Genomic DNA, 25,224 nt, shown 5'->3' with positions numbered 1-25,224 from the left:
ACATAGGGACAGATACAAAATGCAAATATTAGTGTAGATGTAAGGGGGGCAGGGAGCCCCAGAAGGATATAACTGAAACATCAACGGTGAGAGATGAATTTTCCATAAGATAAATTCCTACACACACAGTTGCTAAATGAAGAAAAGACATTTACGATGTTACTGGAGTCTAGAATACAAAATACACAAAGGAAAGACTTTCTATATTAGGTATTTTGAGAGTGGATTTTTTTTTTTTTTAATTTTATATTTGACAGACAGAGATCACAAGTAGGCAAAGAGGCAGGCAGAGAGAGAGGGGAAAGCAGGCTCCCTGCTAAGCCCGATGCGGGGCTCCATCCCAGGACCCTGAGACCATGACCTGAGCCAAAGGCAGAGGCTTAACCCACTGAGCCACCCAGGCACCCGAGAGTGGATTTTTTAAAATACCAGTGTATGTTGCATAAATACTTTTATAGAAGTAATTTTTAATTATTATGAAGTTGAACAAAGAAATAAAAGAGGCCTTAAGACCATGTCCCCTAGGGCAGAGGAAGGACGTTGGTGGGGGTTATGAGCCGTGCATCAGCTGAAGGGTAGGGCCCCACGAGCAATGGCTCCTTCCAGTCTTTCCCTCTTTTTCCAGGAACAAGGCCCCAGCTGTGAATAGGGCAGCGGAAGAATTGTACAGTGCAAGTGGCTCATCCGTCTGGGAGGAAAATTCCAGCTCACTGATTGCCTTGGGCCTGCCTAAGCAGCAAGGCTGGGAGGCAGGAGGCAGCAAGAAGTGACCTGCGGTTCTCCCCTCCCCCAACTCCTGCACGCCCTCCTCTAGCCCTCAGGTTCACTTAGCTCTTTCCTCTTACCCGGCCCTTGCCTACGCTGTCTGGGCAGCACACAGGTCTGCAGTCTGGAGACAGGGGTTGGGACCCAGCTTCCCCCGTCCCCAGCTCTGCAACCTTGGCTAAGCGCTTTACCTCCCTGAGCGCTGACCTGGGAGTCAGCCGGGATCCTGTCCCTGCCGCCCTGACCAGATGGCCTTGGGCAGTTTGCTTCGAAACCTTCTTGAACTGGCTTCACGTGTAATATGGGGACAGTAGTGGTACCTGGTCCCCTGGGTTGGTGTGAGGGTAAAATGAGAAAAGGTTCACTGGCCTTTCCTCGTCCTTTCTCTCTCTGTGACATCATTAGCTCCATTTACTGCTGGAGAAATCGAGGCCTGGTGTGGTGTAATCTAGCCCCGGTCCCCTAGGGAGCAGGCCTGAAGTGGAGGGAGCCCAAGTCTCTTGACCTCCAGAGGGAGGCTTTTCCCATGAGTGAGGATAATCCCCATCTGGAATGTGGGTTGTTTATTCTCTTTCCGGGGCACATCTGGGGATTGGCTTATTCATCTTCTACCACAGCCGGGAAAGAGAAGGTCACAGGCTCGGGGTGCTCTCTGAAGCCAGGTCCCCCAGGAGGGTGGGCTTTGTGTGGCCAGGCCATGCGGCGGGTGGGGCTTCCCCCGGCGGGTTCAGCTGCCCCTGCGTTGGCGGCTGGGCCTGTGAGTCAGAGCTGCCCGCTTCTCCCCGTGGGCAGCCACAGCCCCAGACCCATGGCGGCAGTCCAGGGAAGTGTGGGCTTCCAAAGAGAGGTGGCTGTGCCCCAGAAGCAAACGGAGATGCCCCCTTCCCGACATCTGAGAGAGCAAGGGATGTCCAAGGTCACACAGTGAGGCACGATCGATAGAAACCCAGGTCTACCTTGGGTGACCCCTGCCAAAAGGCCCAAGTGAGACAGTCAGGAACCCACAACCTGGGTCTAAGACCCTTGCCCTCTGGCCCTTGCCCCCGTTGGCTCTATTGCCCTGGGGTCTGTCAGGCCTGGGCTGTGCTGTGCAGCCTGCGGTCAAGATGGAGCTGGCAAGCCGGCACCAGGACGCCCGGCCTCTGCCGCCCCCATTCGACTGAACTGCTGTGGTCATGAGGGGCTGGGGGCCTGCTGGGTCTGCACCCTGCTGCGCGGCCTCGCTAGCTAGACCGTGTCAGAGACACAGGGGGGCCTCCCTCGCTCCCCAGCCTCACCCTGGCCACGCCCACCTCTTCTCCCCGCCCACCCTCCTCTCTCTCTTCCTCTTCCTTCTCTCACTTGCCCTCTTTCCTCACTTCTTTCTGTTCTCTGACACCCATGGGTGCTCTGTCTGCTCTGTTCCTACTTGAGACCCCACTGCTACTCACCCAGGCCTGGAAACTGGGCTGGAGCCGATGCCTGTTCCCAGCCACACCAGCCTCCCTCTGGCTCGCGAGCAGAATGGAGGGGAGGGCAGGGGGTGTCCGGGCTTACCAGCCAAAGCCAAAGCACATGGTGCGGCGGGGCGGGGGCCACAGGGGGGCTCAGGCTCCTCTACAGGAGCCTGTGAACGGTCTGGCCAGCCCAGAGTCAAGCACTGCGTAGCGGAGGAGCCTTCCCGTTTCACACCCTGGGAAGCCCAAGCCCAAGGCCCAGGCCGTCCAGCCGCTAGCAAGCGGTGGAGGAGTGTGCAAACCCCATTTTACAGATGGAACTGAGATTCCGAGCTAGAGGACACTGTGTGGGGACACTATGGCTAGAGCTCAGCCCCATCTGCCCTACTCTACTCCTGGCACCTCCATGGCACAGGGACCTAAACCCGCGAGAGACCACGAAGTCCATGAGTGAGAAGCACCAGGTTTAATATTAAAATCTTTCTCTTAAAAAAAAAAAAGTACACAGATAGGAAAATTTGATGGCATATAAAATAGCACTTCTGCTGTATAAATGTGAGTTAATGTGAGTCCTAAAAATACTTGTAAACCTAGGTGATTACATCTTTGGTACCGTAGTGAGAACTCCCTCCCTCTCCTGGCCTGGCAGAGGGGGCTGCCGCCCACTTCCAGCTCTCTTCCTGCCAGCAGTCTTGGCCACAGCCCTCACTCCCCTGGCACCCCCGATGCCCACTGAGCCGGGGTGTGGTTGGCAGAGAGTGCAGAGAGCGGGCCTGGGCAGGGAGTGAGCCGTACCCCCTCCCTCAGGAACTAGGCAGCTGCTGGGTGAGAAGGCAACCCACAAAATACCTGCCTTTTGCACCCCTCTCAGGTTAACTAAAAAGGCTTCTTGTACTCTCTGGGGTCCCCCAGGAGCCCTCACTGTCCACGATGTCTGTGGCACAGACTTGGACTGCAGGTGCTGGATGGCAGACCGCACAAGGGGTCTGATCTGATCCTCTCTGCCTCCTTCGCCCAGGATGGCTCCAGGGCTCACTGGTGGGTCTGAGAGGGGCCCCGTAGTCCTTCCATGGGGCAGCTGTTGGGGGCTTTCCAAGACACTGCCTGTCACTCCAAGTCAAGGCCTAGGCAGCTGACCTTTTGGGGCTTGCTGGAGGTCTGGGGGAAGGGGCACGGTTCCTGGTGCCCAGAGTGTGATGCATGGTCTGGAATCTCCCCAGACCCCAGCTGACCCCTAGGACGGAGGTTTGGAGTGTTTGGCTTTGCTTCTTCTGAGCAAGTGTGCCACCCCCTGGAAGATTCGAGAATGTTAGTGCTGCAGGCACCAGAAGTCAACGAGTCCACCTTGTTCATTTGTCAACAGGGCAGACAGGCCCAGAGAGGGCGAGGGTTTCCTCCAAGGTCCCACATCAGGTCCGATGAGCCTCCTGATGCACGCATGCGGACATTCCTCGCCAGCACATCTGCACGTTCATCACAGATGCGGGGCCCGCCTGGCCCTGAAGACTCTGGTGGGTGGAGTAAGACGGGCGGTGATAAGGAAGGAGACCCCAGCACTTACGGGGCCAGGCAAACATGGACACGGGCACTTGTACGACGAGGTGTGCCCCAAGTGCTTGGGACAGGGGCTGTGGGCCAGAGTGTCCTGGACTTGGCTCAGCCCCCAGCAGGGAGCATGGATGGCCCCAGACCAGCTCGGGCCTGGGAAAGTGGAGACTGGCATCAAGGAGAGGTGGCTTCCAGATGAACATCACTGTCCGAGGCCAGGCCCCTGCTCAGTCAGGAGCCGGGATGCCAGGGTCCCTTCCCCAGCTCTTAGGTGGATGAAAGTGCGAGGAGAGAGCTACAGCTCCTGGAGGAGCAGCTGCGAGACCAGAAGAACGTTAATCCATGCCTCTTGAATGCCGAGCATCTCTAGGGATTCCAGCCTCCCCACCTGTCAGCCAGGGCGAGAAGCCCAGATTGTGCATCACCGGGCCCGGTGCTCCAATCCTACAGATGGAGAAACGAAGCGTCCCGGGAGATCCCTGGCTCCCATCACGTGGCCCCCCAGTGGCAGAGGCCGGTCATGATCCCTGCAGCCTTCTTGCCTCCGAACCCACCCCAGTGGCTGGGGTGCCACAGGCCAGGGGCAAGAGCTTTCTAGAAAGTGACAGCGGATGGGAGGCCAGTCCAGCTGGGAGCTGCTGGGAGGCAGAGGGGGAGCTTCGGGTGGGGCAGAGTGGGGCCAGCCCCCTACAGGAAGCTGTCCTCTGCCTCGGCCCGGGGCCCGGGGCAGCTTGGATTCAGTGGGGGCTGCGGCTCCGCTGGGGGCTCGGGCTGGGGCTCCGGCTCCTCTTGGGGCTCCAGGGGGCTGTCACAGGAGATGGTAGAGGAGGTGTTGACTTCATTCAGGGTGGAGCTAGGAGGAGAAGGCAGGTGAGTGGGGGGCCAGGCGGGGGCCACAGTAAGATAACAGTAGTAGCCCAGAGCTTTCTGTGCCTTCGAGCATGCCCCGTACACCCCACACCCTTTAGGTCATCCAATCCCTGTCAGGACTACGCAAAGCACCACGTCAATGGGCACTCCAGTTTTCATCTTTGAGAGGATGAAACGGAGGCCGGGGGAGCAGAGGCAGCTTGTGCGAGGGCGCTGGACAGGCCAGCGTTCACGCCTCAAGCTGTCTGAGCTCTGAGCTTCGCTCCTCTGTACATGGGCTGCTTGGAGCCCTGCAACCTTTGCTCCTAAGGAAGGCGGAGAGGGCCTTCTAGTTCTCCTGGAGCTCCGAGTGCCCAAGGAGAGAGGGAGGCTCGTGGAGACAGGGCCTGGCTGGGCCTTACGGCAGCTGGGGCCACAGCTGGAGCTGGAACCCTGCCTGTGGCTGCTGCCACTTCACCAGAGAGTGGATCTGGTTTGGGGGGTGGGGGGACTGGTGTCTGGCCTTGTGGGGGACTCTCCTCTCCAGCTGAGGGAAGGTCCTGTCTGAACCCGAAGTCCAGGCCTTCCTGCAATCCCCACCCACTGTAACGTCACCACATCTCAAGGCAAAAGAAAAGCATGAATCTCCTTCCCAGTCAGAATTCTGGCCTCAACTCCGGTGGGCACCAGACCTCCTACAACCACAGCCTCCTATAGCCAGGCTCCTGGGGGCCCTCGGGACGTGGTGCCGGAGAATGGAGCCCAGGCCAGGGCTGGCAGTGACCCCAGAACAGTACACAGGTGCTGGGGATGCTGACTAGACTTCTTACTTCTCCGTAGGGCCTGGATAGGGCCTAGGGAGAGGAGCAGGGACAAGGCCTATGGGGGCCACTTTCCAGGAAACTGACCTTGCAATTAAGTCCCAGACATTCTGTCTCTTACCAGCCTGCCCTTTCTCCCTGAGCTCATCAGAAGCCAAATGAGTTCAGTCCTCCCTTCTGCTCACCGGCAGGAATCAGTACTCCCCAGGTAATGGACTTCTAAGGCAAGCCTGGCGGCATGAAGACACACACACACACACACACACACACACACACACACACTATTGCCTTGGGCCACAAGCCAGAGCAGCTACCTGGCAAGGCTGGGAGAACTCTCCAGTGGGCCCTCATCAGCAGCCTCAGGTTTGGGGTCAGGCAGGGGGATGATGTAGTCGTTGTCACCCTCGTTGGGCTGCACAGCAGTGTAGAGGACAGAGCTGGTGTCCAGGGGCGATCGGAGGCCATGGAAGCCAGGCAAACGGGCTTGGGACCGAAGGACGGCCGGGTGGTCGCTCCTCAGAAACTCCTCATCGACCTGCTGGTACTTCTGCTCCACGGGGAGGGAGGACCGGAGAAACAGCGAGGTCAGACCACAAATGCCCGTGGGGTTCATCTACCATGGGACCCTGACCTGGCCGCTCCTGCCTCGTGAGAATTGGGCAACTGGTGCTTGGAGAGGAAGGGGAATTGTCAAGCCACACACAGCTGGCGGCTCTCCCAGCTGCCATCACACAAGACGAGGTGGGCTCGGGGCCCCCCCCAGGGAGGGGACAGTCAGCAGACTAGCACCTGTGACCCTAACACTCCCCTTACTTCAGAACAGACAGGTATGGGCTGTCACCTTGCTTCAACCCCCTTCACTGTGGCCTCAGCTTCCCTAACTGCTAAGTGGTGACAACCCAATCATCTCACTGGGTGCTGAGCTGTGACTGAACGTGGGTGGGAGTGTGGTTAGGAATGGGTCAGGGGAAAAGGGATGTGCATCACCCCTCCCTGTAGCTCCTTCTGGTGGACAGGCCGGGTTCTGCCTTAACTGAGCCCAAAGAGGAACTCGAAGCAGCATCAGGGTGGTCAGGCCCTTAGCGGACACGCAGCCTAAGGTTGTTCAGACTTCTGAGGGAGCCCCAGGCCTGGTGCGTGGGTGCAAAGGCATGAGGAGGGATGCGGGATGAAGGGGGCTGTGGGCAGCGGCTTCCACGCAGGATTTCATTTCAAAAAACGCTGTGCTGTTAAAATAAATTCAACTCACAGCCCCAGCCCATCCCTTACTAGTACCAGCAGGGAAAGTGAAGCCCGAGAAGGTACAGGGCGGTCCCTCAAATACCAGTGTCTGACTTCTGGACCAGAACTCTCCGTTTCGCTGCCTCGACATACCTTTTTGTACCCCTCGCCCAGCAGCCTCTCGAGAAGCAGCACCAGCTGGGAGAAAGGAGGCCGGATCTCAAACTTCTCTTCCCAGCACTTCTGCATAATCTCGTAACTGGGGAGAGGCACAGAGGGGGTCAGGGTCTTTGGCTCTGGCTCTGCAGCCTCCCGGAACCAGGTGAGCAATGAAGGGAGTTGGGGAGGACAGGTGGAAAAGGGATTGCTTTTCCTGTTCCTTAGCAGGCCCTCCCCCCGCTGGCAGGTTCCGTGGGGTCGAATGCATTGGTGATCACATGGCCCAGGTCTAGCTGGTAGGAGTTTTCATGGCTCTCAGCTCAATGGCTGGCTCTGGATGGGCACGTGACACCAGCTGAGCCCTTGAGTCAGCTTGGGGCCTTCCACCCGAACTATGGTGAAAGCAGCGAGCAGGTAGCCAGCAGGTGGCCAGCACGAAGGAAAGCAGACCCGGGTAGCACCAGATTCCTGAGGACAGCCTCTGAACACCTAGATCCAGCTATACGGAGGTTTTTCTAGATCTCTGAACGAATCTATTTTTGCCTTAAGCAAGTTAAATTGGACAACTACCGTCTGCACTCGAAAAAATACTTGCAAAGTCTCCACTCACATCTCGTCGGAGGCGTGGGCAGGCTGGGCCATGCGGTACCCCCGCTTGATGGCATTATAGAACTGCTCGTTCATGGGCAGCTCTGGGTACGGGGTGCCACCTGCAGGGAGCAGAGACGAGAGACACACCGGCTCAGAGGTGCTGGAAGAGTGGCAGAGAGAAGCACACCAGCCCTAGAATGGACAAGGGTATAATGGCCTTGGCACTGAGACATGTGAGCCCCCTTTAGAGGCTCTGGACAGAGACGGCAACCCTCCCCAGAGTCAGAGAACCAGAGAAACCAGATCAACTAGGCTTTTTGATGTCATTTCCAAACCCATCCATAATCAGCTGGGGAAGTAGAGACCCAAAGAGGACAAAGGATCTGCCAAGGTCTTATAGCCGCAAGAAAGCAGCAGAGAACTGTAACTTGCGCCAGAGCCAGTCCCACAGCCCCACCAGGCTGGAGGTACACGCGGGCAGGGTAGGGGCTGTGCCCCTCACGGCTGGGGGCCAGGGGAGCGTACCCAGGGTGAAGATCTCCCAGAGTAGGATCCCAAAGGACCACACATCACTCAGGGTGGTATAGAGGCTGTTGAAGATGCTCTCGGGGGCCATCCACTTCAGAGGCAGGAAGGTCTGGGGGAGGGCAGCACAGCACTAAGTATAAGGAGGGCCAAGGCCCACTCCACACCTGGCAGTTTCCGCCCCAGCACCTGACTCCCGGGCCCTGAGAGCCCACCTCTGCAGGCATGCAGATCCCACAGTCATCCCAGTACTGGCCAGGGGACCGGAAGGCCAAGTTTCTTTACCCACAGCTGGTAACATGGTGGTCCCATCCCTGAACAAGAGCCCTAGGGTCTGAGGTCCCTTTTCCTGACCCCAGTAGAGGCCCCTGGACGGCTTGGTAGAGAGCAGGAAAGCCAGAGAGAAGCCAAGGAGCCCCCCGCTCTGACCCGGCCACCTTCGATCTCTGTGGTCTAGAGTCCCTCCAGCTCTGGAATTCACTGTCCTCTTGTGGAAAGTGGGAACATGAGTGGCTGACAGGATGGTCACATTTTAACCAAAAACACATTTGACCTGCTCCCTTTCCACGCTTCCCAGGACCCGGGTCCCTTGCCCCCACATCATGACTGGTGACTCTGAGCCCTTGGCTCACCTCACAACCTTAGCACTCCACTCCCCCACCCCCCATCCCATGCACAGCTGGTGGCTTCCCTTCCTGGGCCTGCACACATGGCTAGGCAGGCCAAGCCTGTCACCACTGGACAGAGCAGGTCACAATGCACTCAGTCCTCATCTCCCACATGCCACAGCCACGCTGACCAGGAGAGAACCTGTTCCCAGGGTCAGAGGCACATGGTACTCACGCTGCCTTTGGAGATATAGTTCGAGTCTCGCATGATGTCACGAGCCAGGCCGAAGTCACAGATCTTGACCAGCTTGCCCTCACAGATGAGTACATTTCTGGCTGCCAGATCTCGGTGGACACACTGAGTTGGGGGAGATGGGAGCTGAGGCCTTGGGGGGCAGTTGTGGGGAAAGACCTCCCCGCCAAGGGCTTGGGGAAAAATGTATTGCCACACAGGTGAGGGGGGCCACCCAGTGAGGGCGTTCACTGTCCTCACCCACCACAGGGGACACAGCTGCCATACAGAGCTTTGTACTTGGAGGACCCTGGCCGGCTGGGTGGCCCACCTCCCCACTGTGACCACACGTACGTTCTTGGAGGCCAGGAACTCCATTCCATTGGCCACCTGGTAGCTGAAGCCCACGAGATCCGTGTAGCTAAGCACTGGGGACTCGTTGATCAGAGTGGCCCGACAGGTCCTCTCAGGAGCTAGGGGAGAACAGAAGTTCACCTACCACCGTGGGTCTCCACATGGCCCACAGGACCCCTGCCCTTTTGCTCACAGAGGCCGACTGTCTGATACAGGTAGCTATTGATCCTCTAAGTCCTCCAGAAAAAGGAAGACAATTTCCAAACATCTAATGCAAACCTCTCCTACCTCATCAGTGCTTTCATAGGCCAGAAAAGCCTTTGACATTAGCCCCAGGCCACCTTTGCTCAGTCTGACCTGCCTGCTTCTCAGGGACCCTGGGTCAGCCCGGGAGCCTGGGGCCTCCTCTGTGCCCATGCCCCAGGAGGCCCAGGAATCCCTCCACCCCAACTCTTCCCGCTCTGGATCCAGAAACAGAGGTTCACTCTGGGGCTCCCTCACAGAGCAGCTGTGTGCAGGTGGCTAACCTCAGTTTCCGCATCTTTGAAATGGGGACAAGCCACCTTCCTCCCCCTTTTGTTTCGAGCCTGGGCATACGAAAGGCTCTGATAGGAATGCACGCCTGCATAGGGGTGGGGGCCGTGCTGAGGTGAGGACCCACCGGTGGGGACGTAGTTGTCATAAGGGGCCATGTAGCTAGAGGACTCAATGTCTGCATATTTGACGCCTCCTTTCATGTCCAACATGGGCACGTAGTCTACGGACTCGTCTTTGCTCATGTCCATGTAGCCACCGTCGCTCTCCCCGGGCAGAGACACATGGCTGGGGGAGAGAGGAACGTCACAAGAGGAAGGGCCACGGGGCTTTCCTTTTGCTTCCCTTCCCGTCCCACCTTGCCCCGAGGCCCCGCAAGGCCCTGTCACTCATGGGTTTCCTCTCTCCCTCCGCCACTCATCTTCCTCCAGCCTGTCACCACTTGAATGGCCACGCAGGGAGCCCTTCCCCCCAGCCCATGGGGTCCTAAGCTGGGCAGCGGGGTGCTGGGATGACATAAGACCCTGTGCATGTCCCCAGGGAGCTCACGCCTAGGTGTGATCACAGCACTCCAGCGCGAGGGTCAGAGGAAGGGCAGGTAGCACGGTGTCTTTCCAGGGGTCTCCATCTGGCTCTTAGGGCCCAGCCACAGCCCAGAGTGGGCAAGGAGTCATCCTAATGCCTCTGCCTACAGTGCCAGCTCCCCGGAGAGCTAGGGGACCACATGCGCCCATATCTCTAGAGGTGGACCAATGACTGGAAGGAAATTGATCCAGTGCGGGGCGGGGCGGGGGAGGCCGCGGTGGGGGCGGACAAGGCCGAGTCTTCCTGTCTTTCCGTGACAGACCGACACCCCAGCTCCTAAACTGTCTCTGCCCACCCTGGCCTCAGCTTCCGTCCTGGACAGGGAGGGAGTGAGCAGGTGCCCCGAGGGCTCCCCAAAGCCTCCTGCAGTACCTGGGCAGCGGGAGCCCGACAGGCAGGGCGTTGCTGTAGAGCTCGGCGCTAGGCGGGCGGCGCTTGTCAGAGCAGCGCTGCAGGAAAGTGTGCTTGTTGCGGTGCAGGTAGTCTACGAGGTCGCCGTAGCGGCAGTACTCAGTGATGATGTAGATGGGTCCTGCGGGGGGCACAGGTTCAGGCACAGCCCCCGGGGCTCCGACCTGCCGTCAGGGCCTGGGGCCTGACGCCCGGCTGCAGCTTGGAAAGGCAGTTTGGTAGGATGGCCAAGAGGCTTTGGCACCGGGCTAACCCCGATTCTTTTCTGGCTTCTGTGACCAGGAGGGAGATACTTATTCTGGCCGAGCTTTACTTTTCCCATCTGTTAAATGGGGCTAACCCTAGCCACCTCCCTGAGCACTCATAAGATAATGCCTTTGTCAGCTCGGCCCTGGGCCTGGCACAGAGCAAGGACAGGGTGGTAGATGTCACCCATAGGTTTTCAAATGACGGCAGATGCTGGAGCCCAGTATATAGAGCAAAGAAAGGCAACTATTTCTTATCAGGTTACTGTTTCAACCCAAATACAGTATATTTACTTGAAGCCCGTCATGGGAACTTGACAATATTGATGAATACAGACATTTTGAAATGGGTGATCTTGTGGACATAAATTGGCCTTTGTGTGAAGCTCACTTCTGTATTTTATTTTGGTTGCACAATACTGAGGAAAATCCCAAATCTCACAATAAGCAGCTGCAAACAGTGATAACACTTCTTTTTTTTCTTTTTTTAATGGCCTAACTTGCAATCAGAGCTTCAAATAAATACAAGGGCTGGGGAGACTTCGTTCTATGATCTGAATGAAAGCAGCTCCCAGTCAGCCTGCTGGTGTTCTCCGGGTGTAGGGACAGAACTCACCTCACAGGGGCCAGGACTTAGGAGTTTGTGGAATGTATTGCGAAAATTTTAAAGAGTCAGAGGACCCCTGGGTTTGGAAACGGCCAAGTCGTTGGGCCTTGAAGATGATGTGATTCTGTGGGTTTGTGAGTCCCGCCCCCATCTGGGTCTGTGAAATGAGGGCACTGGACAGGGCGGGTACAGACCCTCCAGCTGGAGTGTCCTGTCATCCCTGGACTGAGGAGGGGGCAGGGAGGGGCCAGGCTTGGGCAGCTGGCGTTTTCCGGAACCCTCTGGGGGAGTGGTTTTGGTACCTCCTTTGGTGCAGGCCCCCAGCAAGTTGACCACGTTCAGATGGGGCCCGAGGTGACTCATGATCTTCAGCTCTGACATGAGGGCCTGCTTCTCGCTGCTGCGGGCTGTGGCTGAGGAGGGAGATGGGGCCTCAGGCCTGCCCTGTCCCTGAGGCCCCAAGGAGGCTGTTCTGCTCCACACCCTACTGTAAGACCCAGATGGCCTGGGGGTGGCGAGGACCCATGAGCAGGGGGAGGAGAAAGAGGGTGGGAGGAAGGTCAGGGAGAGAAGGAGGTGCGGGGGGGGGGGGGCCCAGGGTGAGGAAGATTCTTGGCCAAAGCAGAGCCTGCGGCGGTGCTGGCCCACAGGTGACTGTACTACTTGTGTCCAGCAAATGAGAGCTGGGGAGTGCCTGACTGTGTGGGGCCGGGGGCAGGGGACACGTGGGGGCCCAGATGTGAGGGAGGGGCAGGCTCCCAGGACTCACATTTCAGCATCTTGACTGCCACTTTCATCGTGGCCTGCGAGTGGCTCAGGCCATGAGCCGTGGCCTCCACCACCTGCCCAAAGGCCCCGGAGCCCAGGGTGCGTCCTGGGGTAGAGACAATCCCTCAGCGCCTGGCCCACCAGGGAACCACATACCCTGCTCTCTCTGAGGTCAACCCCTCCAGCCAACCGGGACTTAAGGTGTTCCCCTCCAGGTGTCTCCCACAGTGCTTTGCAGCCCTTCCTGATGTCTCATCTAAGTCCTGCCAGCTTTCTGGTCCATCTTTAGTCCCTTCCTCCCATCCCCAAAGGGAGTTCAGCTCCTCTGTACACCTTGGCCTTCCCAGCTAGACTAAGCACGGCCTGACATGCAGCCCATCCTCAGTTCCTACTTCCCCTTTTGCCCCCAAGGGGTGCGATCTCACATAGTCATGGGATCATAGGACCTGAGTGCTGAACCCTCCCTGGGGTATCACCTTGCCCCATTGTATGGAGAGGGGCACTGAGGGCCCGAGAAGGCAAGACTTCAGACAGTCTTGCCACCCCCCGAAAGTGCCCAGACTGCCCTCGAGAGTACCCTGGACTGACCAAGCACAAGCTGGTCCCGAGGCAGCTCCCAGGTGGAGTCGTAGGGCAGCTGCATAGGATCTACATAGATGTACTCATGGCCGTCGGAGCTCACGGATTCAATCACCTTCCACCGGATCTCATAACGTGGCTTCTGCAAGACCAACACCAGGGATGGCTCATCAGAGGAGGTCTGGGCTTTGGGGCCTACCCGCCCATGGCCCCTTATGGGGCAGATGGAGCAGGAGACCCTGAGGCCCAGAGAGGGACAGAGGCCTATTTGAAGTCACACAGCAAGTTATTGATAAGGCTCAGGTTCACGGGCTCAGTAAAACAGGTGCCAAGAGGCCCCAGCTTGGTGCTGGCTGAGGAGCAGCTAATAGCCCAGGGCCTGGCTCATCAGGACCTCCTTGCCAGCTTCTCCCAGAGCCCTGGCTGCTTCCCAGATGGGAGTAGCGGGGCAGGCAGTCCTGGGAAGTGACACAAGCTAGGGGCATTCAGTTAGATGTGGACAGCCCGTTCTCCAAGCTGGGTCATTCGCAGTGGGAATCTCAGAAAGATGGAAGCACACAATGTTGAAATCATAGGATGTTGGAATCATAGGACTGGGCTCTTAGAATGATAAAATCCATGGGTGTTGCAATCCTAACTCAAGAATCTTAAAACATCAGGATCGCAGAATGGTGAAGCCTCGGAACAGAACATTGAAATGACACGTTAGTAGGATTAGAATGCATTTCAGTAGAAGCCTGGGAGCCTCTGGAGGTGAGAGCTGGAAGAATGCTGGGACTCATGTAGTCCACCCAGAAAGTGCCTTGCCCTGTGGCTGAGAGGGACAGGGCTGAGGTCCAGGCAACACCCAGGAAGGCACAGCAATGGCAAGGGACCCCGGCTGGCCTGGATCAGGCCCGAGATGGCCCTTGCTGCTGGGGGTAAAGGCAGCTCTCCATCGTTTTACACCAGCACTCTGTGCCAGGCTGGGCCATGACCAGATCCTGCAACATTCAAGGGCACCTGGGGCTCCATGTAGAAAGAATAGTGTGCCCATGTGCACCCACCAGGCAAGGGTGGGAGCTTACCTTCTGCCACAGCATGATAAGGATGATGAGGGAGATGACTGTGAGGACCACCAAGGCCAGGATGGCCGAGATCACCACCACCTTGAAGGGCAGAGCTGCAGGCAGAGACAAGAGCCAGCCATAAGCAAACGGGGAGCTTGGCAGCTCCCTGGCAGTCCTCCCGTGTCCCCACTGCTGGTCCGGCAAATCCTCTCTGCCTGTCCTGCCCTCCACCAGCCATGGCCTATGACGTCAGACTGCCCCATGGTGGGACAGGTGGGGGTTTTCATCCCTTAGCTCACTCCCACTCCCATGCATGCGCACATACCCCTGAATGAGCGGGTGCCTGCAGACCAGCCCAGAGCAAGACAGAAGTAAAGCTTTTGTGTGCTGCCTGTAAGAAACCACACCCCTCAGTAACAATGGCACTCAGCTCCCTCTGGGCTCCCATATGCCTTCAGCCCTTTTGGGGGTCAGTCTGGCCTGTCTGCCATGGTCCCAGACCGGATACCAGCTCCTGATGACTGGGCTCACCTCACCTCTGAACCCATGCCTTTGCCAGGGCTGTCACAGCTAGGACAGAGCCTGATTGAGCTCCCACAGCCTGACGAATCCAGACCGTTTCCTCCCCTGCTTCACCCGGAGTCCCCAGCGGTGTCGGGGTAGTTACGACAGTTATAAGGTGCATCCCCCAGTGAACAGGGGTAACCAGGTGGGGCTAACTCAGGGCCCCCAAGCCCCAAGTCTCCTCCCTAATGCCTCGGCCTCCTTGCTGTACAATTTCCCATTCTCTTCCCCTCCCTCTGCATCCACTCTGGCCGGACCCTCACCTCCCCTATCCTGCCCCACTGGCCACCCATGGGGTCCCCCACAAACTTGTTTCCTCTTCTTCTGTCCCACACTTGCCCCTCTCAGCGCCCCTGGAGGCCCTGTCCCTCCTCCTCAGGGTCTCAGACCAACATCACTCTTCTCCTCCCTCTCCCCACAAGGTCACACATCCCAGGCCTGGGAAGGAAGTCTGAATCTTCCAAGGAGCAATCTGAGTAAAAAGAAGAGGTTTCGTCCAGCCATGGTAGTTTCCCTGTGGGTTGGTACGTGGCTTCCCCCTCAGGCGGTACACAAAAGCTTTACTTCTGTCTTGCTCTGGGCTGGTCTGCAGGTGCCCACCGGCTCAGGGGTATGTGCGCATGCGTGGGAGTGGGAGTGAGCTAAGGGATGAAAACCCCCACCTGTCCCACCATGGGGCAGCGAGCTGGGGACAGCTCTGCGCACAGAGAGGCTCGTGTGTGTGTGCCAGACCAACCTGCCAACGCCTCCCACAGCCTTCAAAGCTCTGTTTGCCCTGGCTTCTGCCTAACCCGAGCCCCTCCTTTACCAGTCCTTTCCCTTTCTCTTGTTATTTCCCTGCTCCAGCCCCTAAACACACACATACTCTGGGCTCAAGCCTCAATGAATGCCTTTGAGTTCTCTGATCCCACTTTACCTCTGGGCTCTTGCAAAAGCCATTCCCTTTGACTCGAACCCCATTCCTTACCAGCCTAACTTCCAGGTATCTTTCAGGTTTTGACCTAAAGATTTCTTTTTCCAGGACACTTTCCTGAATCCCCTAGCTGGACACAGAGCCCCTCCTCCCTCTAGGCTCCCTGGCCCCCACAAAGTACTGCCCCCTGCAGTGGGATTGCCTAGTTCCTTGGCTGCCTTCTCTCTGGACTGAGGGCACTAGAAGTGCAGGGAGGCTGGGCCTTCTTCAGGGAGAAAGAGGAAACGAATGAACAAATGGAGACCAGAACAAGGGGAAATGTATGCCCAGGGACCGGCAGGTAGCATGGGCACCCAGGCGCTGGCCGACACTATTCCCATGGACAAGAGTTGTGTGTGAACCTGCTCACAGACATGCATGGGACAGCAGGCATCTGGGTGCAGAGGCTGTGTCTGCACACTTTCATGGGGTGGGGGGTGCTGCTGCTCCACGCTCTGTGCCAGTTTGCACACATGCACAGGAATTACACATGCACTATCCACACCCTTGTGTGGGGATTGTGCATCTGCACGTACACGCACACACACACACACACCCCTGGGTTTATATACACATCTGGGGATTGGGCATAGCCATATCCACGGCTTTATGCATGCACTCGGTGTGGTCCCCCAAAGGCAGGCATCATGCATGCTTGTGCACAAGCCTGTAGACATACACTCCAGCCTGACACGTGTATCTGGGGCTTGGGAAGTTTCCATGATGTAGTTTACAAATCTACACTAGGAGGGTCTGCCCTGTGTCCAAGGGTCAGGCCTACTCCTGATCATGTCTTATGATGCACACAGAACATGTGTACACCCAGCCATGGCCTAGACACGTACACTCATGGGTGTACACACATGTGCCAGTCCTGCGTTGTCGCATAAGTGCACAGGGGCACACGCTGGTGGGCTTGGCGAGGCCCCAAAGTGCCCACGCTCCCAGGCACAGCTACGCTCCCCGGCACAGCTGGGCTCCCAGGCACAGCTCCAAGGATGGCAGGGTGGAGGTGGGGGTGGAGGGTCTCCAGGAGCCACTCGGGCCGGAGGACTCACAATGCGGCACCACGGTGACCTCCTGCATGTCGTGTCCCAGCAGGTTGTGCAGAGTGCAGCGCACAGACAGTGGTTGGTCCACACGGCGCAGGCGCAGTGTGCTCACCACCTCGAACTCCTGGTCCTCGGGCCAGTATGTCACGTTAGTCTCCAGCTGGCTCTCCTCCTCCGAACTGTTCCCCAGCGGCGTGGGCGGCAGCTCGCGCGGACATCTGCTGAGGAAAGCCAGTTGGGTCAGCTTCCAGTCCTTGACTGGTCCTGAGCTCATTCCTCCTGTGTCCCCTCGACTGACCGGCAGGGGGCGCTCCGAACCCAGAACTGAGAGCCCGCGATCGCAAAATCCACTCCCTCCATTCGATCGCCTGAGTCAAGGTAAGGAAAAGGGACATTGAGGTCATGCAGAGCATCTCCAAGAAGCCACATCTTCTAGAACGGGGCTCTAGCCTGGAACTTGGTGCCCAGAGAAGGGGCTGGAGGAGATGACCTCCACTGGGTCCTTCCAGGCCGCTGTGGTTACTCTGGAAGATGGAGGCAAGGGGTCTGCTCACCTTTTGAGGTCGCTACAGGTAGACCAAGTGAGGTGCGGCTGGGGCATGCCGCGACCGCGACAGCGGACCGTCTGCTCCCCGCTGGCAGGGTGGCTTTCACTCAGCTCCAGCACACGGACAGGCACTGTGTGGAGAGGGCAGGAGGCCAGGAGGTGGGGAGGTCAGGAAGGAGACAGTGAGAAAGGCCCTCCAGGAGGATCTGGCCTAGGGTCTGGGGGTGGGGGGAGAGGAGCCTCAGGCTGCAGGTGAACATCAAATACCAGGAATCCCCGTGTGAAAACCGACAGGTTCCCCTTCTGGGCACTTCAAAGGGAAAGCCTCAGTAGGGTGCCAGTCTGTCTCTAACACCTCTCTGAGACTCGCTAATCTGCCCTCTTAACAAAGACAGAGCAGGTCTGAGGGTCAGAGAAAGCCCTGGGAAAGCGAGAGCAGGAGAGCACGGAGCTAGAATTTAATAGCATCGCTTTGTTTTCCCAGAGTTTATTTTAGTGGTTGCTTTATATTTATGACATGTGATGCTGATTTTCCATCTACAATTGAGAGATTAAATTCTCTTTCAAAATACATTTATTTTTAGAAAGTCAATTGACAAAACAGTAAGTCATTCGTGTGTCATTCCCCTGCTCAAAACCCTGCTGTGGCTCTGTCATCTCTGTCACAGTAAAAGCCAAAGTCCATACAAGGGCCCGAGGGGACCCATGCAATCTGTGCCCCCCTACACACACCCCACGACCAGGTCTCAGCTCTGACCTCATTTCCCACCACTCTCCCCCTTCTCGGTTCCTGCCACACCGGCTTTCTGCTGTTGTCCTGCCTTGCCACTGCTTGGCGGGCCCTTGCCCCCCAGAACCCCCTGGCAAACGCCCTCACGTTCTTGAAGTCTTCACACAAATGTCACCTCCTTGAGGCCAACTTGATCAGGCTGCTCAAAATCGCAACCCTCACTGCCCCGTGCCCCCTGAACCCTCGGTCCTCCCTACCCAGCTTTTCTCCCCCTTCGACGGCACTTGCTACCTTCTAGCCTTTTGTGTCATTTGCTGGTTCTCTGCCCTACCGTGGAGTGCTTCTCCTCCCCCAGCAGGAGACAAGCGGCACAAAGGCAGGGCCTCAAGAACCTCAACCAGACTGGTGTGTTGTTGTTGCTCAGTGAATACCTATCTAAGTAGTAGTAAAGTATGAGGGCATGTGAGAAGGACAAATCATGGCACTGGCACATGAAGGCCTGAGGTGTTAGGGACACCAGTGTAGCCCAGGGGCCTCCGTGTACAGCTTGAGGCCCAAGGAAGCGACATGCCTAGTTCACAGAGGAGCAGAAATGTTGGAGCTCGGCCTCGAGGCCAGCCTCCTGAGTCCTCCGCTCCCTCTTCTGCTCCTTCTCCTCCTGTGGGTGGGTGGACAGGGTAGGAAGGGAGAGGGAAGCGGTGGGGGGTTGGTGTGCAGGGAGGCACGGTGCAGGGCTCCTCACCGTTGACCTGCAGCTGGAAGGAGAGCTGGGCCTCTGCGTCTTCATGGAAGACCCGCACGGTGTAGCAGCCAGCCTCCGCCACCTTCACCCGCACCAGCGTCAGTTCCGACATGTACCTGCGGAGCACGACAGGCCCAGCTGCCGGTGCTGGAAGATCTCCCACAGTCCCCCCACCCAGCCCTCCTTGGATGGACCTGAGAAACCAGGCCCAGGGAGGGGCAGGGCCTTCCCAACGTCACACAGGTGTCACTAGCAGACGGGACTCACGCTGCCAGTCTCCTGAATCCCCCACCCATTGGCAGCTGGCTCCACCAAGCTCAGAGGAGGGTTGGGGAGGGGTGAAGAAGGTGGGACAAGCGCCCCTTCCCTCCCCCTCCTCATCTCACTCCTGCAGAAAGGCCTGACAGGGCTTTATCCGCACGGATGGCCCCTCATTGTCAGCCTGCTCGCCTCCTGCCTCCCGGCCACCATCCATGCATGGGTGGTCATGGCCCGTCTGGCACCCTCCTCCCTGATCATCTGGCCTTCTTCTCCTCAGCTGCTCCCAGCTGGCCCCACCCATCACAAGGACAACTGAACATCTGGGTGATCATCTGACCCGCGTCTGTTTCCCCCTCTAGACAGGAGACTCTAGGAGGGCTGGAACAGTCTACTCAGAGCTCTGCAGCCTCCCCAGTGCCTGGTACGGCGCCTCGCACGTAGTGGGCTCTCAGGAAAAGGGTCTCTAGGTGTGTCCCGTGGCTGAAGGCTGTGAGCTGCCGGGCAGCTGCAGAGAATAACGTCAAGAATGGAGCGGGTGGGCTTCTGCTCACCGGGTCTCAGACACATTGCGTGTGGACAGGGAGATCTCGCCAGCGCTGGAGTCGCCTAGCGTGCGGTTGTCCTTGAACCACATGACAGTGGGCGGCGGGTAGGCCTCGAACACGACCTGCAGAGTCCGACTGCGGTGTAGCTCCGCGAATTGTACGGCGTCCAGCTCTCCCAGCAGCCGCACGTAGCCACTCTCTGCAAGGGGCGGCCGTCAGGGGCGGGGCCTCAGGGGTGGGGCCCGGCCCGGCTACCAATAGGACAGCGCCCCCTGGGGGCGGGGCTCCCGGAGGCAGGGCATCCACCGAATGCGGAAGGAGCCCGGCCTTCCGGGCTTCAGGCTTCAGGACCTAAACCAATGATCGAGGTACCGGACCTGGGGTTGAAGTCGGGGCTGAGACTGGACCAGGGACCGAACTGGGGGCTGATATTGATTTGGGGCCCGGGTTTGATATTGGGACTGGAGTTTTCGTTCTCACTGAGCGTATTCTGGCTCGGCATTGTGGCTGAGGTGAGCTGCGGCACGGCTGAATTTGAGGATGGGGCGGCCTGGGCTTGGATGGCAGGTGGGTTTAGAAATCGGGTTGGGCCTGAGGTTCTGGCTAGGCAGAAAGTCCACGCTGGGAATAGAGTTGGATTTGGGGCCGACACTGCGTTTTGGTTTGGGTTTACCCTGGAAGTGGGCTTTGGTTGGTACTGAAGCCAGAGCTGTACTGGAATGCAGCTGACAGGACCCTGGGGCCATGATAGGGTCTAGGTCCAGCTCAGAAGGAGGGTCAGGGCTGAGCCCCAGGGCACGCACCAACCACAGTGACATTGATGGACTTTTCATCCCGATGCTCATTCACACTTTCTGATACATTGCAGATGTAGGTCCCTGAATCGCCAAGCTCAGCAGCAGGGATGTGCAGGATGGAGCGTATGTGCGAGGGTATATTGAAGAGGAAATCAGTCACTGGCTCCACCAGCCGCCCACTCTGTAGGGACAGGTGGGGGAAGCCCCCCCATCACGCAGAGTCCAAGAAGTTAGGCTACAAGGCAAGATACCCATCCTTCCCTGGCCATTCCTCCAACCCCCCAGCCCAGCACTACCTCCATGCGTGGGTAGGTCCATTCAAAGTTGACCACCTCGTTTCCGGTCACGATGCACATGATGGTGATGTTCTCACCCTGACGGACCACAGTCTGAACTGCGTTCACTGAGACATTGATGGATGACACTAGTGGAGAGAGATGAGTTTAGGGCTGAGGAAGTCACCACCAGCCATCACACCAGCCCTGCGGACTGGGGATAGGGTGGGGATTCAGAGATGGAAGGGATGACTCATGCGGCAGATCCATTAATTCAACAAATATTTGTTAACTATGTTCTGTACGCCAAGTACTATGCTGGACACTGGGACTTTAGCAATAAACACAACAGACAAAATTCCTGTCCTCATGGATCCGACATTCTAGAATCTTGAATCAGTGTATTCTTTGGGCATCTAAGTACCAGAGAAAGGTATGGAGCACAAACCATGTACCAGGAAGCCTCTGTCTTTAATCCTCCCAATAATCCCACCAGGTGGGCCATCATTATGGTCCTCATTTTCCAGAGGACAAAGCAGACTCGGAAAGATTAGGTGCCTGGTGCAAACTCGCTCATATGGGAAGTGCACAGCTAGGACTCAAACCCAGCCAGCTCCGAGGCCTGTGCCTTTGCCCACCACAGTGTGCAGCCCAGCCCTGCCACCCACCCTCCTCATGACCTTGGGCATACTCCCTCCTCTGAGTTTCAGGCTTCTCACCTGTAAAATGGGGAAACACTACCTGCCTTCCGAGACTACAGTGAGAATTTGGTGAAAAATGGAATTGCCCACTTCATAAGCTGGAAAGGGCTCTACCCCTGCGGAGGGCCATACTTGCCTCTGCTGAACATCAGGCCAGAAAGGGGGCTTACCCTGGAGGCTGTAGACATAGTAGGCTTCAGAATCCACTTCCCTGTCCCCGATGGTGGTTTTGCAGACATAGGTCTTATCCTCGAATGTACCAGAGAAGCCACGTTGGTGGTCGTAGGGGATGGGTAGTGGGATATCCACTTTCTTCTCATGCAGTGTCACCACCAGCTTCGGATCCGTCACTCGGCATGGAATTGTGATCTCAGTTATTTCCGTGAGGAAAATGAATAGTTCCTCGGGGTCAACCGGGAGAAAGCCCATCGTGGGATCTGCCAGTTATGGGAGCCAAGAATGAGGGTCAGGTGAACTGGTTTTCTGGCTACCCCCTGAATTTCAGTGTGACCTTGAGCAGGTGTCTTCTCTCTGCCCCTCAGTCTTCCCATTACAGAATAAGGATGCTCTCAGAGGTCCCTTCCAGCTTTAATGTTTGATACGGTCAGCACCAGGGTGGGAAAGAAGATAAGCTACAAGTCAAAGGGCATCTGGTACCCGGAGCTTGCAGGATGGGAAAGATGGGATGTGGAGGCCCAAGAGAGAGCATATTGGAACCTGCTGAGAAGCCAGAATTCTGGGGAGCCAGGAATGGGGTGGGCTGGCAGGGAGCAGTCAGATCTCCCTGATCTGACTCAGGGGGCGGGGGAGTGATCATACTCCTGGACCGAGCCAGGCTGGATCCCGTGATTCATCTGCATGTTGAAGCTGGCCGTGGCTCACAATGTCACTAAGCACTCTCCACTCCCCCCAGACACCTGCGGCTGACAGAAGTCGGAGAGTGAGCAGGCAGGTGGGGGTGCTTACCTGGCACAAAGATGTAGAGCCGTTTTCGCTCACTAGGCTCCAGCCCATGGGAGCCTTTGTAGGTGCAGAAGTATTCTCCCGTGTCTATCCCAGTGACATTGGTCAGTGTCAGTGTGCTGGAGAAGGTGCCATCCTGGGTCTTGGCCATTTTCTGTGGGAGCTCCTGGGACATCCGTTCCCACACCACTGGAGCTGGGCCCGAGCAGGTCAGAACGAAGTTGCTGGAGACATTGAGGACAAGCTCTGGCCCCGGGGGTGTGATGACCAGGCCCCAGGAGGACTGTGGGCCCAGCAGCAACAGCAGGGGCAGCAACAGCACCTGGCCTTTGGGAGAAAAGGCGTCAGATGTCAGCACAGGGACATCAGCCCCTCTCCTCTTGGCTGACCCTGGAGGAAGCCATGTCTGCACAGTCCTTGAAGACCACGGCTCCCTAATCTGACACAGACTGGAAGCCATGGCTTTGAAGCAAGCTTGCCCAGTGCTAGGGGCCCTCAGGACTCCTTCCAGTCCCCTAGCTTCCTGATCTTAGTGCCTCTAGATCCCAGACCTTAGAGTCTCCAGCTATGCTGTGTTCAGGCTGTGGGCATGTTCACCCGAAGGCATCAGGAAATCCGTGGGAAGCAATTCCCAGGCCTCCAGTTCCTGCGTTACTTCCCAGGTCACTTTCCGAGCCCCTTTCCTGCAGCTGGCCCAGTTGTCCAGGTTCCACCCAACCCCAGAGGTGGCCTTGATTGGGGAGGGTGGGGCAAGGTAGCTCAGAGTAGGGCACACAGGACAGGAGAAACTCAGTGCCCCCCGCTCCCGGGGCCTGGAGGGAATGGGAGTTGGATGCGGGTGTCAAGTGATTGGTTCCTCTCTCCCTGCTAATGTCCCCTGGGCAGGATTCTGTAAGCCATGTCCCCCAGAACTGCAGGTGCTCAGCCAGCCAGCCAGCCAGCCACCCACCCTGGGTAAGCTGTTGGCTGGTCCCTGGTGGCCAGTGACCGTTCACTGCCTGGTAGGCCACCCAGCCCCCGGAGCACCGACAGCATAGAACAGGCAGTAGTGAGGGAAGGGTGTGCTCGCAGGAGCCCAGCCAGGACTGGGGAGCTCATAGCTAGTGAGGGATCCAGGCATGGGAGGGGAGCCCCAGACCGGAAGCAGACCAGCCAGGCTGGTACCCCAGAGTACTGAGAAGAGGTGGGACATGGGGGTGATTGAGCTGAGTGAACAGTAGAAGGAGGCCTCCACTGAGCACCGCAGGAAAGGCAGGAAATCGAGGCTCAAGAGCACAGCAATGTCCCTGGGCTCCCAGGCCCCGGTGCTAGCTTAACAGACTCGGCCAGCTCCAGGGTTCTGCTTAGTGCCTCCTGGGGGCCCCCTACCCCTTTGACAACAGGAGCTGGCATGACACTTGGAAGCCACAGTGTACCTACCTTTGAGGACAGGAGGTGGCCTGGTGCTCCGAAGCTGCATGGTGTCCTGCAGAGTTAAACATAGGGGTCAGGGCTGAGTGGGCACAGTTATTGCGAAATCAGACTTAGCACCTGGGTCCTGCAGAGGAAACCCCAGCCCAGACCACCAAGCCTCCATGTCTATGGGGCTGAAGTCAAAAGCCACCCATGTCCCATGATCAAGAGGACACTCATGCCCGAGTCCCCACCCCCTGCATGGGGCTGGGCCTCAGGGCGAATGGACCCTACTTCGGCTCTGCCTCTACCTCTCCAGTAGCCTTGGCTGAACCCAGGCCTCTCTGGGCCTTAGTTTCTCTTTACGTGCAGTGGGAGTGGGGGACTCGGGCTGGATGGTGTCCAGGGGCCCGCCAGCTCTAACAGCCAGTCATCTGGGTGACAGTTCCAATACCAAGCTCTTATCTGCCAGGACAAATATTTGGGAAAGCGTGATGAAAGGCCTGGGGGAGCAGGAGGGGGAAAGCCAGAACCCAGAGAACTCCCACAGGCTCCAAAAGCACAACAGGAAGTGGAGGCGGCTGTAAGAAGGGAAGAGGGGGAGTCAGGACTGCAGAATGTTGGGGGGGCACCCCCATGCCTGGGCCCCCTTTACTCAGCCCCAAGCTGCACAGGGAGGCCTAGGGGAGAGGGGCCAGGGGCTGAGCCCAGGGGCAGCCCCACTCCACAGGAAGGCTTCAGAGGTCCTTGGAGACTACTGAATCCAAGCTCCCCCACCTCCACCCCCCAGGGTCCAGACAGGGAAACCAAGGCTCCGGATGGGAAAGAAGTTCACGCAGGATGATCCAGCAGAGCTTGTCCAGGAGGGAGACAAAGAGATCTGGAATGATAGAGGCAGAAAGAGACAGACACAGAGACCAAGAAGGAGGACGCACATGGTAAAGGAGGCAGCCAGAGACAGAAGAAGGACCACAGAGAGACAGATCGACTCAGGTGGGTTTCTGCTCCATCCCTGCCCTTAGCAGCCCCATCTGCGGATTCCAGACAACCACCAATAGCCAAGCTGGCAAGGGTCTGCCTGCAGCATCGATAAGAAGGTGACCAGAAGTAGACAGGGGTCACAGAGCAAGAAACGTGGGAAGAGACCACGTGACCAGGCACAGGGCGCCTCCCAGGCTGCGGGTCTGCTGACTTCCCTGAGTGGCTGCCCAGCCAGGCCTGGCTCCTCAGGCCACGCCCAGATGGCCCTTTACTTCCCAGTCTAGGGCTGGGCTCCGGGTCTGAGCCCCATGGGGGCTGCCTCCTGCGCCATCACTCTCTCTGTGTCCTCAGTTGCCAGCTCTCAAAATGGGATGACGGGAAGTGGGCCACGTACAGGGGCAGCATTTACCCCTACTGCCCAGCCCCCCAGGAAGCTCTCGTAGCAACTCTGCTTTGCCCTTCCTCCTCCTCCCCATCCCTTCGACCAGCCTGCCTGAGGGTCTCCTCATTCCTCCCCGTTCCTCTCTCTTGACTCTTCCAGAGACAAAGCCCAGCCCTCCCACAGCACCCCCACTTCCATCCCTCCTGCCCCAACCCCTCCAGCTGGATGCTAGTCTTCCACCAGCAAGAGGAAGCAGTGCTGAGGCAGAGCCAACAGCCCCCACAGAGGCCCATGTGCCCCTCGCTGGGTGCCCCTCTTGCTCCCCCCTTCCTGCCTGAGATCCCAGCCAAAGAAAATCATTAGCAGCCCAGGCTGGGGGAGGGGGTCATCTCAGTCTCCCTACCGCTCCCCTCCCAGCCTCCCTGGCTGGCCACACTGTTTATTATTCTAAAG

The 25,224-nt window shown here is 57.8% G+C and overlaps 1 protein-coding gene across 1 annotated transcript; it reads right to left on the bottom strand.

Annotated features, from left to right (window-relative positions):
* Positions 1-2,649: 2,649 nt before the first annotated feature.
* On the bottom strand, positions 2,650-22,304 carry PDGFRB (platelet derived growth factor receptor beta). Its single transcript, XM_080804281.1, has 21 exons — positions 22,020-22,304; positions 21,224-21,490; positions 20,374-20,501; positions 20,084-20,258; positions 19,287-19,479; positions 18,475-18,590; positions 17,010-17,133; positions 16,462-16,673; positions 13,906-14,000; positions 12,848-12,980; positions 12,261-12,365; positions 11,794-11,904; positions 10,601-10,760; positions 9,771-9,931; positions 9,110-9,228; positions 8,759-8,881; positions 7,916-8,027; positions 7,410-7,509; positions 6,794-6,899; positions 5,734-5,966; positions 2,650-4,602 (listed from the first exon to the last, which is right to left on the bottom strand). The coding sequence occupies exons 1-21, from the start codon at positions 22,189-22,191 to the stop codon at positions 4,437-4,439; spliced, it is 3,111 nt and encodes a 1,036-aa protein (XP_080660407.1). The 5' UTR covers positions 22,192-22,304; the 3' UTR covers positions 2,650-4,436.
* Positions 22,305-25,224: the final 2,920 nt, after the last annotated feature.

The sequence above is a fragment of the Martes martes genome, assembly GCF_963455335.1.
Source record: "Martes martes genome assembly, chromosome: 5".
Lineage (NCBI taxonomy): Eukaryota > Metazoa > Chordata > Mammalia > Carnivora > Mustelidae > Martes > Martes martes.
The sequence above is the reverse complement of the archived record's forward strand: the minus strand, read 5'-3'. Positions and strand labels throughout refer to the sequence as shown.